We start from the raw sequence: 18,707 nt of genomic DNA, 5'->3' as shown, positions 1-18,707 counted from the left end.
TCTGAGCAAGATGTCTGCTGTTGCCCTATCTACGAACGAAGCAAAACACCTGGTACATGGTACATCAGTGGTACAATGAAATAAATGTTGAAACCAGAATCATATAACTAAGAATCTTTAGCTTATCTCTCAGCTGTGGGTGGCTACCGACTTTTGAGGGTTGAGAGTGAGAGTGTGGAGAATATTAGAGCTCGAGCAGTTCTTACCTTTGCAAGAAAAAAGAAGTTCAGTTTATGAACATGCTATTTTTTTGTAAGTCATCACCGTTAGAGGTAAGACACGCTGACCAAGGAGTACGCATTGCATCTGTAGAAATAGTTCCTGCTGGAACTCAGCAATCATGTTAATTAAAATTCACATGACCCGAAAACCGGAAAAAACATGCGCACTGCATCTGAATCGACACTTGCCGCCCATTGCACTTCCGAGTCGTGTTCACTTTAGTGTGATCACATCAATGGCTGCTTATTCTCAAGGGTCTCCCAGGCTTAATGACTACATCTACAAACAAAAGGGTCGTTCTGATAGTAGTCTCCTTTGTTTTCTTGTTGACAGACGATCGCCACGAACGCTGCAATTCGTGTCCGACAGCAGCAAACAATGCGTCTGACAATTGGAAAAAGTCCTTCTTAGTCTTGCTTACTTTTATTTCCTTTGTTCGTTCAGTCCTTCTCAATCTCTATTTTTATTTCCTTTGTTCGTTCTTTCTTTCCTTTATCTCATTCTTTCTGCTACTCTAACCCATCCTTTATCTTCTCTGATCCCCTCTCAACACATCGCATCAATCTAATCTCCTGCAGAGCTCTCACGTCTCCTTTAATTGGTAAACGGTGTTCAGCAACGGATGCCCCTCCCGATGGCTCATCTGTGAGCCGATTGTCTTAAAGGGGATTTTTTTTTTTTTTTTTTTTTTTGCCACAGTGCAAGCTTCTCGCACGAAGGTCTTTGGCTTTGCAGACTGTGAGCACTCGCCAAGACTGTAATGCGCGTGCGAAGTGTAGCCAGGCACTCGCAGAGTTCAACTTGCGCGTGGAGCAAATCTCCGAAGTCACACCTCATCTGATTGGCTGCTTCGTGCCGGTTGTCTGAATCACGTGACGAATGGCGAGTGGGAAGTGACTAAGCGTTTGGTGAGACATGAAATGACATTATGTGCAACACTTTTCTTGAATAATTCAGATATAGTGGTGTGGTCTAACTTGATTAGTGCCGACCAGAAGGTTGTGGGTTCGAAGGCCGCTAGGACCTGTAGCTGGAACACTCCCTCTACGCCTTAGCAAGGACGGGTACCTGATTTATCATCAGGGTAGGTAATGATGGTGCTGGGTTCTCCGACCTCCACACAGACCCGGTAAACCACGTTTACTGCCACTACAGCTACTAGAGACCAGACAGAACATTTTATTGCTCCAAGCGCTTTGTCTGCAGAAGGATGAGAATTCTCTCAAATGCGATAGAGAGGACAATGCAGCGATAACTAGTTTGTCTTAGAAAGAACGCAGTAAAGACATCCAACTAGGTGGAGATAAACGAGAAAATAAGAAGTACAAAAAGGTCATCTTAATTAGCAAAGGGGAGATAACCCCAATCAATGATAACTGGCTGAGGAGGTCTAAATATAATCGTTTGTTTTTCCATCTCTTCATGAAAGCATCCAAGCAAAGAAGGTCTGGAAAATTGAAGCAAGTGTTTCCAAAGCGCCATCTGGATGCACAACAATTGTTATAGTAAATACTACAAATGATGAGAGGGGATGATACGGAGACCGTTACTCAACGAAAACTTCGTCTGTCCACTCAAAGAGGAAAACAGCAAAAAGCTACAATCACCACAAAAGAATGCAGATGAAGGAGGGTGTAGACCTTTTAACCTAGGACAATGACAGTTCCTGCAGTCCCGCGAGGGTTAAAGGTTCCCGCGTACCATGAATTGAAGGCGAGCACGTGTGACGACAAAGTTCAAGTGCATCACATTTCTATAGACATGCATGACCTTTCATACGTGCCTGGTGATAACGACACGGAGCGGGAATCAAAACACCTCCAGGTCTAACCAGTCTCCAGCAGATTGTCCGGGCATCGTGGTAGGTCAAAGGTAACAAGATGTCGGAACAGATGGTAAGAGGAAATGTTATGAAAAATACGCAGCAGCGACCACACTCCGCGGCAGCAGCTAGTTTGAATCTGGCTTCTGACCTTTCCACTGTGACTAGCTAAGTAACTGTGGTACAAGTAGTTATGGGTAAAAATTTATGGACGTCTGTTTCTGTATAGTCCTTTACAATACACAATTGCGAAGAGAGTACCTCGACCTCGCGACCTCACAAAATCTCGGCTGCTCGTGCAACAAGTTCAAGTTCAAGAAAAAGAGAAGAAGAAGAAGAAAAGTACAAAAAAGTGTCAAGCTTCCGTCAAGAGCCTTGCCCGCAAATGTTTATGGCTGATCGACAGCGGGGGTTCGAGAAGAGTTTTATGGACGTGAGGATCGCATGTCAAGCTACGTGGTGACGTAGAGTTCTTACGGTCCACCGTTGTGGCTCTGTCGCCAGGCTTCAACGTCTCTGACGACACTCGCTTCCCATAAAACTAGTCGCTCAAGCAAGTCTCGACAATTTGTCAAGAAGAATGCCACCACTACCCCACACTCTACAATTTAACTGCCTACTTTTTTTATAGACAGTTGACGTGAAATATATTATATATTGCTTGTTTATACTTCTACACGAGACACCAACGGACCAGCGGTGGATATTGATATTGACACAAAAACTTACATTCTTACACTTATTTAATTCGTCTTGCTTTTATAGACGGTCTCGGGGCTTCTTCCTTTCAAGTTTCAATCAAATTCAGACTTAAAAAAAGAATCAGTATTTTTTTAGCTTTCTTTTTTCCTTTAATATGTTTTAGTTAGAAAGAGGACGAGAAAGTCAATGTAGAGCAGCTCCATTGCACTCTCTATTTTCTCAACTTTCCATGCGTGCAGACTTAATCTTCTGCATCTCGATTTCGTTATTACAAAGAAAAAAAAATGGTGGAATGCAAATCCCCAAAGACGATGAAAAGGAAACACCGCAAGACATTCGAGTGATTTTATCGGAAAATAATAGCAAAAAAAAACAACAAACAAAACCCAGAGGGTTTCTCTATCGTCCTGATACAGACGTGTGTGCATGTTTTGTGTGGTAAATGAGAGAGAGAGACTTCATCTCTGCATCACCTTCGTCATTATGGCTTGGCAAATGAAATCAGAAAAAGCCCGCAGACGACCCGCTTCTACAATACTCGGGTATTTTCCCTCGTTATCTGGGATTTGTTCCTCTGTCCAGCCTGGAAGGTCATGGCGTCCGGTCAATGGGCGGGTCTTGGACTCCCACCTACCCACCTACCTGACATGAACTTTGACCTGTCCTACCGACACACTCGATCACCACGTGCTGAGGTCAGGCAAGCAAGAAGACAATAACGACAGTTTTTACAATTTCTGTCACAAACTCCCTGTCGTCTGCTGCTGTGATAGGCGTGTAAGACAGCATTCCATCAGAGCAAAGCACACGATGAAGGCACGTGCAGTGAGCCGTGTCTAAAGGACGGAAAACTAATGAGTCATGAGAGGTCAGCACCTGACCCCCAAAAAGGTCAGAAGTCAAAGAAGACCGTCAGGTTCCTGTCACCGCCCAAACATCAAGTCCGCTACTGTGATTAAAATCTGTTGGTAGCTACCCCGAGTGTGTATTTGTTGCGGGTGGATGGATGGATGGTGGGTGGGGCAATGCCATTGATCTTGCTAAAGTCCCAGGTGTTGCAGCCAGGTCTTTACCATCACGCAAAGCTTTCTCATCAGATTTGTCTCCTAGGCTACCGCCTCCCAAACCTTGGTCGATCGGCTCTCAGACTCGCATTTAACGCCAACAGGAACGGAACTTCGTGCCAAGCTCCACAGCTTTGTGAGGACATCCACCACACAGACCCTAAAGTCCTCATCTCAAGAAGAATCTGTGAGCCTCACGACACATGTTGTTTGCTCCCACCTTCTGCCAGACAAAAATCCTCGATGGTGATCGAGTGTCATTCCTAATGGCGTAGCAGACCAGTGAGAGAGACTCCTGTCTGTTTTTTAATTGGTGTTACTAAGCATTAGTTCCTCTCGCATGAAGACTTAATGTGGGATATTTGTGTCCTCCTTCCAACCCTTTGACTGTGAAGGATGTAAAAGTGGAAGTACTTTACGCTAACAAACAAACTATTGGCTGTCTGAAGAGAAGGATAGTTTCGCGCTGGATGTCGTATAATTTTATTGCAAAGAAGAGGTTAGTGCGAAGAGGGGAGTGTCATCAGGCCATCAATGCTTGCTCGGACACGTTCGTCCCACTTCAGAATGTGGCGGCTGGTTAAACCTCATCTTGAGTGAGCACTTGATGTGACCTCTTCTCCGACCAAACAGCCCTCTCCAATTGATACTCCAGCCCCTGTGTCGGGGAGCTACTCGGGGCCAGAGGTAGCATCAGGAGTACTAAGCACTAGTTGACTATACCCAGTCCACACTCACGTACAGCAGAAACTCAAGGATATCATCAGTTTGGTTGGTTGACACCAATTCCCCTCCCTCTTCATCGCTTCCCCACTTAGATATCAACCTCCGTCCATGGCTTTAACTTGGTTGTCCCAAACATTAAATCACCCGGCAATCCATTGTCCTCCCCCTGACCTTCCGCAAAATGTCAGCCTTAAAATGCGAGCTCCCAAAATGTCGTTTGAAATCTCGTTATCAAGAACATTCATCCTTCGATTTCCATGCATAAAAAGATTACAAGATTAAGAGACTGGCTGGACCCCATGAGCCACTCAATGCATCGTGTCGTAAAGAAGCCACCATTTTTTTCCGCCTTGCTTCACATTTTATTCTTACCACTGAAATATATTTACCCTCATGATCCTCACGGAGGCAAATGTCTTTGCCCATTTGGCTAAAGAATATGATCGGTGGAGGTACATTTATATCGAACTGGTGCTTCACTTACACCAGTTGCCAGTCACGATTATGGCCATTGCTCGTATTTGCGATACGTATCGCATTTCTCTAAATAAATGACCTCTGATCCCTTCTTTTGGAGGAAGCGGGGCAGGATCATTCATCGGAATCAGGTTAGGTTGACATGACTTTTATCAGGCTTATCAACATGTTATTTTTTTTCCAACTGTGTGTGATTTCTGAAGATTCCTACCTCGAGGAGCAGTGGCGACATTATAGTACGTGGTTAATAGAATAATAACATATCTCATCTTTTTCAATTTCTACTTACTAGTCCAAGGTGTAGACGTAAAAAAGCATACCTTTTGCTTATTCTGTTACCCTTGTAAATAAAGATTAGTCATTTGTCTCTTTCTCAAACCGCTGATAAGGGCAGGATCTGACACATCACATCAGCAAATCCTTTCCTTAAAAACTCAGGAAGCGCAAAAAAAAATAACAACAACAAAAAAACTCTCGATATTTGCCTGAAAGGTTAATGATTAAAGTGCAACACGTCTGCGGGAAAACAGGAACAGAGGTCAGCAAAGCAGGATGTAGTTTTGCATTCAGACGACTGATGTCACAAAAAATCTACAGAAGGGATCGACGAGAAGGAAAAGAAAAAAGTTGTAGGGGGTTAACGAAGGTAAAGGTAAAAGATGTACCGGAAGTTCTTCATTACGAGAGCGCGCGCACACACACACACAGACAGACACATCCCATCTCTCTCTCTCTTATACACTGTATCTTCTCTCTCTATATACACACGCTCCCCCAACACAAACACAGACCCCACAGGTGTACAAGTGCAAGCCGCACTCAATAAACATGGTTCGAAGATCATAAAAAGCTGTAACACCTGGCTTGAAACAATATATTCTTTGTGTCGTTCTGCATGTCAGCGAGACAGGAAAACAGAGAGAGAGAGACCATAAAGAAATAAAGCCACACAAAATTAAGGACAAAGAATAATGAGAAACAAAAGCATGAGAAAGAGAAAGAAAGCGAAACATGAAATGAGCGAGTGCGGCAGCCATACTGTGCAACTGCCAGCTGCAACACAAAGAACGCTGAGCACGGTTAACCTGCACGCATGACTAACCTTGCCCTGGAATCAATAGACCGGAACGCTGATTGAAGCTGTACAAGTTACATCGGGTGATAATTTTACTGGGTATATATTGGCAGTACAGGGGTCCTTATGTCTCCTTAAACCCTTGATAATAGATCTTTCAACAATATTATTTTACATGTAACGTGTATAGGCAGAGGCTGGACCCTCCCTGCTAACCTTTCCTGCATAGTATTATTCACACACACACACGTACTGACACACCCACACAATGAATAGAAAAAAGTGGTTATTACACCATGCGTGTATTGAGTGTCCAATGTACCCGCTGCACCTGCAGCAAGCCAATCCTTTATAAATATGTTTCAGGTCAATTAGTCAGCAAGAAGGGAGGATCTAGCCCTTTCTAGACATTCACAAATTTTTTTGCAGTTTCATGAAACTGCGCCTCACACCTGCCTCCAGGCCTTATGTACACACACACGAGTGTGCTCACGAGTGAATCCTAAAGTTAGCAAGTGCAAACACACTTTGGGGTGGAGCCTAAGTGCAGCTTATGCAACAGAAAACAGTTCACCAGTTTTCTGTTTAAAATCCTTTCTCGTTTTTTAGAATGTCTTGTTTCACAATACCAACCATACATTGTCTCTCTCTCTCTTACTCGTTATCTTAACGTACGTACGTGTGAGTGCGCGCGAATATGTGTTTTGGTCGAACGTGTCTACTCTTTTTATATTTTATACAATCATTTTAAATGGCATGACAGAATAACGGAAATACATGAAAATGTCAAAACACTTACCTGAATAACGACGCTTCCCAGTGTCTACATGCGTCATGTGACACAGTCGCCAACATCGCGAGCTGACATCAGCCAGCAAGCAAAACACGACTGGCGAAGCAGGCAGGCATTCAAACATGAGCAAGCGACCGCTAAGTGGATGAATTGATCGCCTTCCACACAGTCAGCCAGCTCCGCTGGTTGTGTGTAGGTGGTGCAACACACACACACGCACGTTCCACAGGTCAGAGTTCGCGGCAGCACTCCTAACTTCTCCGCGTCGCAGCATCAGCTGCCAGCAGGATGCAGGTAACACACACACAGAGCTCTCGGTCGACCACAAACGAGACTTTGAGGAATGACCACTGTCATGTCGAGAACAGCACACATCAAGTAGGGATGCTGGAAAAAAACCTTGCTCCCTGCACTGTCGATCAGCTGATCGCTGCTGGAAAACACCGGCTTGCGACCTTCGCCTTCCTTCTTTATTTTTCCTCAACGGTTTTACGTATGTTGACCCAGTTCACTCAGTCGCAGCTTTTCGTTGGCTACAGAGCTACAGCACTGGTGTGGATTTGTGTAGAAAGGTCGTTGATCAGATCAGTAACTTGGCTGAGGAATAACTTCCAAGTTTTCCTTGATTTTGCTGTGATTATCAGCACGCACGTTCCCCAAACATCTTGTTGTGCTGTGTAAAAAAGAACTCTTTGTAGTGGTATGAGTGACAGATCAGTCAGTCCTCTGGAGAGAGAGAAATGCGAAATAAAAATGAATACTACAGATAATGTACACTATAGCGTGTCCATAGTTAATAAACACGCAGTGGTAATATTTCTTAGTTTGCTATGCATGGTCTCTGTTTATCCGATATGATTGTTCTTGGCAGACATATGGGATATATGTGACTGACATTAATTTTGCCAAACATTTCATTGTTGCCACCATGCAGTCTTTTGGATATTTGAATGTTATATGCTTGGCTAGTTACGGCGAATATATACATATACAAGAAAAGGCAGAAATATATTTTTTTCTAGCCGTTCCCTCTTTAACTATTCAAGGGGAGGAGGAATTGGTATTTTACGCCGAGCCAGTAACTAGGGTATATCAAGGCAAGGCAGCCAGTTCTATAAACACATGCACAGAAAGAACAGGGTGCCCGAGACAAGAGCTGAACCAAAGACAACCGATCCTCACAGTATCGAGTAACTAGTCAAGGGAGTTAACTATAAATGTAAAAAGCAAGCTTGAGCGAATTGTTTCCCTTGCCAATCTACGTCAAGAAACATATCTTGTAAATACTCTGCGTTCTCAATAATAATATTGGTCGTGCGAAGTTGATTAAGAACAAAAAGCATTAAAAGGAGATTTTATCGCAGATTGAAGAGGCAGAGATATGAAGATCGCTATTCTTGGAGCAACTGGGCGGACCGGGTTGGTCCTGGTCAGACAGGCTCTTGACCAGGGACACGATGTGCTGGCTCTTGTACGAAACCCACAGGCGATGACGAAGCAAATTCAGCACGAACGACTCAAGGTATTTTTTTTCACACAAAAATATTAATATAGGGAAGTAACTTGTCGTAATGCATCTTTGTGTATGCCACATTATCAAGCAGAATTATTTCTTAGATTTAAGAATCAGTCGATGTATGATGAATAACCATATTTAATAAAATGTATCCTCTCCTTTTAATAAACAAAAATAATGTCTCTCTCACACACATGCATGCAGTCCTTTGGACTGAATGAGAAAGGAGGGGGGAAAGGGGGTTTGGAGGGGAGAGGAAAAGAGTATTTCTTTTTTTGATTTCAATAAACATTAAGATTAACCTTTTCTACTGCAGAAATAAAATTTCTTCTACCAACTATACTTCATTAACATCGTTATGATGGATTTTTAAAAGGTTAATATAATGGATTTGTAATATTTTTAATTGGGTTACAAGTGAGCTTTGTACCATGCTCAGACTTCAAGTTTACAAGATAGATTATTATTGTTGTTCTGCCAGACATCAGACTTAAAACGCATGAATTTATTTACTTGACATCAGGCTTACCAGGTAGATTTGAATGATGAGGCTACAATTGTGAGACCTCTGAAGGAGGCAGATGCTGTGATGTCATGCATTGGTGCACCCCCAAGCTCGAGTTTCTTCAAAAGCACAACCCTGTACCAGGATTCTGCAGTTGTTATTGTCAGTGCCATGCGACAGACTGGTCTCAAGAAGCTAGTGATCATGTCAGGTTCAGGAACAAAAGGTATGATAGCTAAAGTAATCGACATAAATCATATGCAGTATAGCTTTTAGTACATTTGATCTTATCAATCATTTTGTAAATCTCCTAAGCTTTATCTTTGGATATCTTCCAAATTCTTCTTAACTTTGTCAATCACAAGCTTTGATTTAACATTGTCTTTCATTTTTATTGATTTATTAATGTACTTTGCTTATGTACTTACTACCATTGTAGATTGTGATGCTGAAAATATACACAGTTGTGCTGTTTACTTATTGCGTTTGCTTCATTTGTGCTTCATTTATTCAGCTCTTTCATTTTTCCTGAAGTTCTCTTTCTTTTTCTAAATCGTATAAAGATATATAAGAAGTTTAGGAAGATGTAGTGTGTATTCATGCATGTTGACATACAGTGGAGACATAATAAATGTATAAGGTATTACCTCTGAGTGTTGACATCATGACAGGGGAGCAAGGAGAAATGTTCTTGGCGAGAGTCTTAAGACCACTATTAAAAAACCTTAAAAGTATGGCTTCTATGGAAGATTACCTGGAGCAGCAGTGTGCAGATATCAATTACACTGTGGTTCGCCCACCTGGACTTAATGAAAAGCCTAGTACAAGTAAGGAGTCTTACTCTTATTAGCTAAATAGTCTGAACATAATGATGTCAACCATTTATATTCATGTTATGTTTATTTCTTGAATATAATTATTTTATACTTACACTTATTCAAAATTCAGAACAAGGATAAGGGAATTGATGCATCATAGCAGAAGATAAAGGCATGCAATTTTACATCTATACCATTTGTAACATACATCCACATGCTCACACAACCAACAATTCATCTATGGTTGAGCAGCTTAACTCAGATGGATACAAAAGATTTCAAGTGCCTATTACTTTTACATACAGGCATACCATAACATTTTCCTAAACTAACTGTTAGTACATGTTCTTATGTGGACACAATTCTGGAACCATAGCGACTGTAGTGTTATATGGTTTCTCAATTTGTCAAATATCCTCATTACTATGTTACTGATGACTGTAAATTTTTTAAATTTGTTTTTCTAAAATGTGACTTGGATAATAACAATTAATTCTTTTTCCTGGCTTGTTTCAGACAAAGAGATCAAAAGTCGAGAAGGACAGTATGTTCCAAATGCTGCTCTTTACATGCCACGTGCTGATGTCGCACGTTTCATGTTATCGTGTTTGGAAACAGACAATTATGACAGGAAAATGGTTGCCATTTCTGTTTGAGTGGATGTTATTCAAATGTACTACAAGCCTGGATACTGCCTAGGATTCACAGGTGCATGAGGGCACAGAGGAAACACCCACAAATGCAGGCAGGTGTGTACATAGGTAAAGGTTCATGTGTTAACATGTCACACGCCTGCATACCTGTAATGTGCTTAAATAAAAGTGCACACACTTTGCATATGACATATGCACAGAAACATATATATACTCATGTGTAAGCACTCATATAAGTAATCACAAGAAGGCTAGGATACACATCACACACTACCCCCCCATACATGCACATAATTATATCTATATACATATATATCATAGCACATGCTTACAGCATACACACAAACATGCATAAATGTATGCTTGTACACTTTCACACATGTAAATGATCAGAAACACACCACATATACACATTATTAATTTATATTCACAATGTAAATATATTGTTGCAGTAAATCAGTGTAAAGTCATACACATTGTTATATATGTGTGTATACAAATGTATTAAATTGCTATAATTTTTCACTTCACTTGTGTTTCTGTTTTATTTCTTTGCCCAGCGTTTGGAGATATTTGTTTTCACCTTCAGTTTGGTAGGCAACACTTAGGTTGACTAGATAATCCAAGGGAGACAATTTAATCCACAGCCTGACAACACATTCTGCTAGGCCATTAATTTCTTTTCTTTTTCCCTCTGTTCCATTCCTGTAAACAATTTCTGAGAAATAATAAACTACACTTTGATTGATATTGACTAAGAACAGTGCTTGTTTAGGATATTTGGACATTTTTGAATGTGTTTATGAAATGTGATATATATATTTGTGTATTATAAATTGAATGATTATATTTTTTTAGTAGTGTTATTTTTATGCTATAGTTGTAATGTGACAATCATGACTAATAATTGTCTTTCTACTTTTGACTGTTAGCCTCAAGTAAACTTTTGACTGTTATCCTCATGTAAAAACTTCATATGTATGTTTGCTTTTTTCTTGCCAGAGTCTAGAGTCTCAGTAATTTTAAAATTGTCAAATAATCGTGGACCAGTGTCAGTACCATTATTAAACTATATATTTCTTATGTTCTTTATATTGTATAAATAAAAATACCAGTTATTCAGTAATAAACTATTATGTGGAAATCATGATATGTGTTGTCAGTTTTTGTTTCGCTACTCTTCAGTGTAACATTAAATAAAAAATGTTAGGCAGGAGATAATAACCCAAACTTATAATTTTCCTGCATCATGAACAAACAGCAGGGAAAATATACAAGCCTGACTGAATATTTTATACAATAATACTTTGTTGCAAAGTTGATTAACAGATGCCTTTGCCTCCCAATAGAATTTAAATAAGTTGTTTAGTTCTTAGTTTAAAGGGAAGAATAATACCCTCACCTTGTGATGATCTAACATCATCATGGAATGATTTGGTAGGGGTAAGGAGGGAGAGTACCCATATAGAATGCTTTAGAAGAATATTATTGATGTACTACAATGTTTTCTTGGATTGTGGACATGTGTTTGGGAGATACACATTTTTGCAATTTTTGATTAAACTAATTTAAAATTTGCAGCTTAATACTTCCCACATGCTAAAACTGGTATTAACGTTGAGACAGAGCCCAACAGTATAATAGCTATTAGCAGTTGTAATAGTGTAGCATATATTTATGATTTTCAAAGTCCTAGCCTTGCTGATGATAAAGGTTTTAATCTACTGTCACTGGTTTTCTGCTGCATCAGCAACTATATGTATGTCATCTGCATAGATCGAGGAAATGGGCTTTACAGGCACAAAACAAAGTAAAGCACAGATACCTGAACATAGACTCAAAACAGGCAAACAAAAGAAACATATTAACAAATATGTATACACATAACAACATACCTCTGCTTGGAAAACCCCCGGGCAACCTGTCCAATTAAGTCTGGATGAAGGAGGATGGTAGGGCGTGTGGCTACCAACCCCACTCCATAAAAACCATGCTACATAAACTGCAACTACAACACTACTACAACGAGAGCCTGGACAGGAAGATTCCTCTTTAGGAGGGACGCCTCAGAACCCGGTCCGCTGTGTTTAGTTCCGGCACTATACTCCACTGGAGGCAAAAAGAACAAGGAAAAGAAGACATAACAACACATGTACAGAATAGATGTAACAATTAATATTTCACTGTGAAAGTAACACACAGAAAGTTAAAACAGTTTTTAATTTGTAATTAAACTTCTAGAGGCAACACTACATGAATGATGACCATGCAATTCCTTTAGACATGATATATACACTAGTTGACATCTCATGTTCGGAAACAGAAGTGCTCACGCCTTCCCTCGATCGCACTTCGTTCACCCCTATCCTGGCTTTCTGCTTTCTTATAGTGTACTTTCTCAACTTAAAAAGTTGCCAAAATTTGCACTGCCTATTTCATATACCTATGTTGAAATTTCTAGATTTTTCTTATTTCAGTTATATCCGGAGCAAGTACACCAAGAAAACAGCCTACGATAGACCAGTAGACAAAAAGAATATTAATTCCTGCCAAATCTGATGAGGATTGGACAAATGTGGATTTTGCTTAAAGTTCCATACAAAACCACAAATATCGCCTCACTCTGTATTATGTACCTATATTTACTATTATATATATATAATGAGATGCAGACACAGATCGTTAGTTTTTTAATAATCTTTTCGCAGTAATGCTCATTTCGTGACAAAAATCACAGCTTCTAAAAGGAGTTGGCCCATGAGCAGACAAACAAGTAAACAAAATTGTTCAGTGCGCGCCCTTCGTCTTGAAACTCGAGTTAGTTGCCCTCGCAACTGCGTAGATGAGGCTTCGCGACTGTAGTCAGGTTGTCTCAATTTTTTTTTTTAAACCTATGCTGACGTGCGCGAGCTCACGAGCCCTTCACTGGGGCCCACACGGCACACGTCTTCCTTGTGTAGCATGGCGCGGCCATTCTTCAACAAAGGTCACAGTGTGAATGCGCGCGCATCCTCTCAGTTGGCCTCGTGCAAGGTCAGAGGTAACAGAAGCAGACGATCTTGCTTGGCGCGCATATAAGTCGATGCAGTCGGTAGCTGAAGGCAGGAGAAGGTGTTTATCGCATACAAGGCAAAGATCGAGTTTGATTGAAGAGCAAGTTGGCAGGTGAGATCAAGATGAAGGTAGCTGTACTAGGGGCGACGGGTCCCACAGGTGTGGAGGTTGTCAAACAAGCCCTCGAACTTGGATACGATGTCGTGGCTTTGGTTCGCGACCCAGAAAAGTTGGCGACGCTGGTGAAGCACGACAAACTGAAGGTCAGGCCACCTGTGTTTTTATTCTCCCCTTCTTTTGAAATACGTTGGGGCTTGTCACATGACAAATCTGAAGATAACTGATTTCTTCTAAAAATACCGAACATCTTGTAAATTACTGGCTAGTTGTTCACAAGCCTTTGCATCAAATAATTGATAAAGAATATTGTGTAATATTCCCGTGCTTAATATACATGTGTGAAAGGGAGAGATGGATGGAGAGAATCTGCATTATACACTTTGCTTTTTCTTGTCTTATTAATTCGTTGTGTTAGAAACTTAGAGAAAATAATTAAGAATTAAGAATTTTTATTCCCAGAAAAGCTCAAGCACGATGCACAAGCACATACAGAGAGACACATAGGATTACAGTATATATACATAAGATAAGACTTTTTATTTGTCCCAGAGGGCAATTTTGTATAGATACACACACAATCCACACACACTCAAATCTTAAGTCTTTGTTGGTGGGATCCATCCCCCTGTCAATACTTTAAAAAAAATATGAATTTTTATTAATAGTAGAATGGATACAGCGGTCGGGATGGCAAGTAACTGGTGGGTGGGGTGAGGGCAGTCTATTGCCTCTGTCATTATCTCTGTCAACAGTGGAACTCACCACCGAAAAATATGCTTTACATTCCTCATTCTATATCGATTGTTTACTCTTAGGACACAGCCCTTTTCTCCTTTTGTTTCAATAACCAGCAATCTTGCAGCTTGTGCTCCCGAAGCCACATAATTATAGTGTTGGGTGAGCTCTGAAGGTATTTTTGTCTGTTTGCACTCGTGTGCTAATAGTTTTCGCTTTAGCAAATCCTCAGGGAAATTTCTTTCTCTAAATAAAATACTGCGCGAAACAGACTCGTTCATCAAATGTACAACTCCGTCTGTAGAGTGGCTAAAGGGACAAAGGATAAACAAAACCTAGGATCTAATATATATATATAGAAAATGTATATTTAGAGAAATGTTTGTGCATATGTATATATCAGGAAATGTGCAGATTATAAATTGCTTGTGTTGTCTCCTTGTCACCGTGCAAAGGTCGCCTACGAGAAGCTGTGTGCATGAAAAACTCATTGTAAAAATGTTTCTTTATTTGTCATGGTGTGACCGTGTTTGTGGCTGTATCTGGCATTTTAAACTGTTTTGTATGTTGAGGTAATTAAGAAAGTTTTTTGTACTCATAACTAATGCTAGAAGAGGAAAGATCATGCAGATGTTGGTAGCACACACTACCCGGCCACATGGCTGTGTAATCTTTGTCACATATCCGGTTGGAATATTTAATTTTAGGTTGTGCTGGAGGTAGTAACGATCGACTGAGCGTGTCACTTTAATCATTACATCGAGCAAACAAACCCTTGCTTGTAGCTGATATCTGAGAGCACAGCTGGTTACTTTCTACTGGCTTAAGGGTATACCAGAATCCGTAGTCATGGAGATAAAACTACCTTGTAAGTATAGCTATATGAACAGAAACTAAAGTTGATTTAAAGAGGACTAGTTCATAAGCCACTTTTAAAGACCTCCATCCATTTTAAACAATTCATTTTTGGAAGCTAATCTGAAAATCTACAACATAACAGCCTGAAAACTTACAATTATAACTATAACAGGTCGTTGTGTATCGCATAACAAGGGGAGGGTACAAATGTTGCAGAATGAGCTATTTTTGCATCAGTTTTCTGTAGAGTTCAAGGTCTACAAGTAGCAGTGGGTGGTGATCGAATGTGTTCACAAGATGCTTACCAAGATGGTTTCCTCAGACCGTTGATTTATCTGCTGGTGACAGGAGTTACCCTGGGATTAGCGCAAGGCCACTTCATCACTGTCATGTGCAGCTGTCGACAAGAGTGATCTGGTTGGATCGATTGGATTTAATAACGGATCTTGATATATCTGAAGAACGAAAACACACACACATACACACTGTTAGGTTTTGATAAAAGAATTTGGAGACCTTGTGGCTTGCATGCATGTCTTAATGTCTAAATGCTTCTAATATAATAATGCTTTAAGACAGCACTCGAAGACAAAATTATGTCTTTGAGAAGATTAAAAATTTTGCTAATTTTTGTGATGGTGATGGTGACAATGCCGATTGAAATGCTCTAAGAAATTAAACAAGTACCCATAGAATCGTGGGATTTTAAACTGCACGTGAAATTCGGTAAAGGCTACGTCATCATCATCTTCATCGACCTCATCGTCCTCATCGTCATTGTTGTCGTATCAGTAGCTGAGATACCATCATGATCTGTTTGTCCAGGTGCACAAAGTTGATGTGACGAAGCAAGAGGACCTGGTGGGCCCTCTGAAGGGTGTTGATGGCATCGTGTCTGCCTGGGAGGACAAGCAGGCATCTGGACGCCGTGCACTCTCTACACAGACTCTATAGCAGCCATCACGGGCGCCATGCGCGATGCACGTGTCAAGAAACTCATCTGCATGTCATCCTGGGGCGCAAAAGGTGTGAGCCTCAGTCGTATTTGTAGACCAATCGATTCCTTTTATTATTCTCACAAGTACACCTGAGATGTTATAGAGCGAAAGGAGGAGAAGCTGGGACAAGGAGAAAATGTATTTACTTATTTATTGTTTGGAAGAGTGAAAGATGATGTTAATGCTGCCGCTAAGGCTGAATATGATGGTGATTGCTGATAACAGATGAACCAGGTCTGCCTCGAATCATCACGTGGTTCCTGAAGCCCACCTTCTTGCGTAATATTTTGGCAAACATGGCGGAGATGGAAAATTTTCTTCAAGAAAAGTGCAGCGACATCAACTATACAGTAGTCCGACCTCCAGGACTCAACAACAACCCGCTGTCTGGTAAGCATTGGTTATAATCTGTTTATTTTTATTTATTTATTTTTGTATTTTATCTCTCCGATGCTTGTCAGTATCACTAGAACTGTTGTGCTTTAAAATACTGTAGGTTGTTGACGAATTCTAGGTAACTGGTGTTTTATTGTTTTACGTACATACTTTATAGTAACATCAATATTATTTCAAGCCCATTGTTTACTTTTTGTCCTAAATATTTTATGCCTTGCGTATACATGATGTCATTGTGCGACGGTTGGTGACGTCACTATGTGACAATTGGTGACGTCGTTCTGTGTGCAGGCAAGGAGATCATCACACGCGAGGGCCAGTTTGTGGACGGCGCCAGTTCCTTGCCACGCGCTGACCTCGTCAAGTTCATGTTGTCCTGCCTGACTTCCAAGACCTACGACAAGAAAATGATCGCAGTTGCCATTCCTAAATGATGTTTCTTCGGGGAAGATAAAGAATCAAAAGGATGTCTAACCGATTTAGCCCTTATAATAGAAATACATTATTGAGGAGGTGCGATCATTTAGCTCTGGAGACCAGCGGTGCCACCTTCAGAAACGAGCAAACAAAGCGATAGAAAGAAGTAAAAACTGAGCGACCTCTATAATTTACAAATAAGTATTTTGAGATAATGAACACTATATTTTTCAATTTTATTAGTTATTGGACAAAGCCTTAGATTCGATCATCACGAAGGAGTCATATGGTACTGGAGTACTTGGCTTTACTTGAGGAAAAAGAACAAGCTGACATATGTGTTCATGTATTGTGAAATATCTTACAGAGTAGACCACGACCCAGTAGTATGTTTCATAGTAAGTAATGTTTTCACCTGAGCAGTGTAGCCTCATTCCAACTCATTTTATGGTAGCCCACTTGTCGAAGATAACCCAGGCACGTGCAAGGAAGATTCACAAGTGTGTGCTACATTTTGAGACTGGGGTGGACGGATAAGCGATCGACTTGACTGTGTGTCAGTCCGTGTGTCCTCTATCTTTGTTCATGCTGGTCGGTATTTGTCTGTTTGCCAGTCTGGACCATAATGCATTTTTTAAAGTGACCCACGAGTCTGTAGTTGTACTCAATTCGCTTAATGTCCACAGAATCTCAGTCACTAGTGGTGTTTTCAAAAATGTTTCTTGTTTGGCATCGTCATAATCATCATTATCATTATGAGGTTACGACATTGACCTATAATTATGCTATGAGTGTATTATAATCGAACACAGAGGTTCAAAGTCAACCTGCAAGACGTATACATTAATAATTATAGTCGTGATTTATGTCTCTGCCTTTTAGACCAGCCTTCTTTACCTGATTCTTTAATATTCATCAACTTCCCAGTTAAAACTCGTTCTATTCGTGATTTCACGAGGTTTCTTTGCCGATATGTACAAGCTCCTAGGAAGCAGCAAGCTTGTTCGTTCTTTGCGACAGATGGGGAACATGAGCGCTGCTCAGATATATTAAGCCCTCTACACTCCGCTTTGCTGTCCCACGTGGTCTTACAATCTTCCACTTGAGAAGAAAACCTGTGTGCAGCACACCTTTGCCCAGGTGTTGTCATCGATCAAAGGTGGCACGTGCTTGATCCGTTATCTTTAATTTGTTTTCTGCGTCTCACTGTCGCCCATGAACGTGGAAGTTGTTCCTCAAACGTGTTCAATGATCAGTAATGAATTTTAGGAAACACACATTGTTGATGCTGTATATGTTGTTGTTTATTTTGGAAGGGAAAGTGCTCTTACTTGGGGGTCCTTTAACACTTGAAACTGTATACCATGGAAAAATGCATGTAAAGGAGTACATAAAATATAATTATATTGCGGTAAAAACAAATAGTAGACGAGGATTAGCATCAAGTTTAAGAAGTTTGACTCTTCAAATAAATATATCTTGAGCATCAGTATCCATGTCCTAAAATAAAGTGAGGTATAATTCTGTGTTGTATAAGGAATCATTGTATTTAGTTGTTATTATTAACTGTAAGGGAACAATATTTAAAAAAAACTACAATTATATTTAAAAACAGCCATTGGCCGCTCATACAACCAGTTTCCTACTATAAACATCACGTTCACAAACACCAATTCTCGTTTTTGTTGTTTATTCCCGCCAGGAAACAATCGCTGTAAGAATGTGATGTAGATAAGGGAGATTACAACTATGTAGA

General features: G+C 40.4%; 3 protein-coding genes across 5 annotated transcripts in view; 2 read left to right on the top strand and 1 right to left on the bottom strand.

Moving 5' to 3' along the window:
• Nucleotides 1-7,499, bottom strand: part of LOC112555146 (monocarboxylate transporter 12-like) — a 30,947-nt gene extending 23,448 nt beyond the window's left edge. The window contains exon 1 of one of the 2 annotated variants that reach the window (XM_025223378.1): nt 6,888-7,499. The gene's annotated coding sequence lies outside the window, so the exon portion shown is untranslated. Of the gene's footprint in view, nt 1-206; nt 328-6,887 lie in introns of those variants that run through there. The other variant, XM_025223381.1, reaches the window with a different exon arrangement.
• A 615-nt stretch (nt 7,500-8,114) lies between these two features.
• LOC112555727 (flavin reductase (NADPH)-like) lies at nt 8,115-11,521 on the top strand. 2 transcript variants are annotated; one of them, XR_003097524.1, is made up of 5 exons: nt 8,115-8,403; nt 8,921-9,128; nt 9,574-9,729; nt 10,237-10,469; nt 10,934-11,521. XR_003097524.1 is itself a non-coding variant. In XM_025224221.1 (4 exons), the coding sequence occupies exons 1-4, from the start codon at nt 8,263-8,265 to the stop codon at nt 10,374-10,376; spliced, it is 645 nt and encodes a 214-aa protein (XP_025080006.1). In that variant the 5' UTR covers nt 8,115-8,262; the 3' UTR covers nt 10,377-11,521. The 2 variants fall into 2 exon arrangements, 1 of the variants encoding a protein (XP_025080006.1); XM_025224221.1 differs by having other exon boundaries at nt 10,237-11,521.
• A 1,877-nt stretch (nt 11,522-13,398) lies between these two features.
• Nucleotides 13,399-18,624, top strand: LOC112555334. Its single transcript, XM_025223695.1, has 4 exons — nt 13,399-13,690; nt 15,966-16,166; nt 16,364-16,528; nt 16,826-18,624. Exons 2-4 carry the CDS (start codon nt 16,112-16,114, stop codon nt 16,966-16,968), a joined length of 363 nt encoding a protein of 120 aa, XP_025079480.1. The 5' UTR covers nt 13,399-13,690; nt 15,966-16,111; the 3' UTR covers nt 16,969-18,624.
• The last annotated feature ends 83 nt before the right edge of the window (nt 18,625-18,707 follow it).

Source organism: Pomacea canaliculata, linkage group LG14 (genome assembly GCF_003073045.1).
Source record: "Pomacea canaliculata isolate SZHN2017 linkage group LG14, ASM307304v1, whole genome shotgun sequence".
In the NCBI taxonomy this organism is placed as follows: domain Eukaryota; kingdom Metazoa; phylum Mollusca; class Gastropoda; order Architaenioglossa; family Ampullariidae; genus Pomacea; species Pomacea canaliculata.
Note: the sequence above shows the minus strand (reverse complement) of the source record. Positions and strands in the feature narration are given on the sequence as shown.

Coding starts and splice junctions, on each gene's coding strand:
- LOC112555727 (XM_025224221.1), top strand. CDS start 8,263: ATGAAGATCGCTATTCTTGGAGCAACTGGGCGGACCGGGTTGGTCCTG. Junction 8,404..8,920: donor TTCAGCACGAACGACTCAAG/GTATTTTTTTTC, acceptor ACTTGACATCAG/GCTTACCAGGTAGATTTGAA. Junction 9,730..10,236: donor TAATGAAAAGCCTAGTACAA/GTAAGGAGTCTT, acceptor GGCTTGTTTCAG/ACAAAGAGATCAAAAGTCGA.
- LOC112555334 (XM_025223695.1), top strand. CDS start 16,112: ATGCGCGATGCACGTGTCAAGAAACTCATCTGCATGTCATCCTGGGGC. Junction 16,167..16,363: donor GTCATCCTGGGGCGCAAAAG/GTGTGAGCCTCA, acceptor TGCTGATAACAG/ATGAACCAGGTCTGCCTCGA. Junction 16,529..16,825: donor CAACAACAACCCGCTGTCTG/GTAAGCATTGGT, acceptor TTCTGTGTGCAG/GCAAGGAGATCATCACACGC.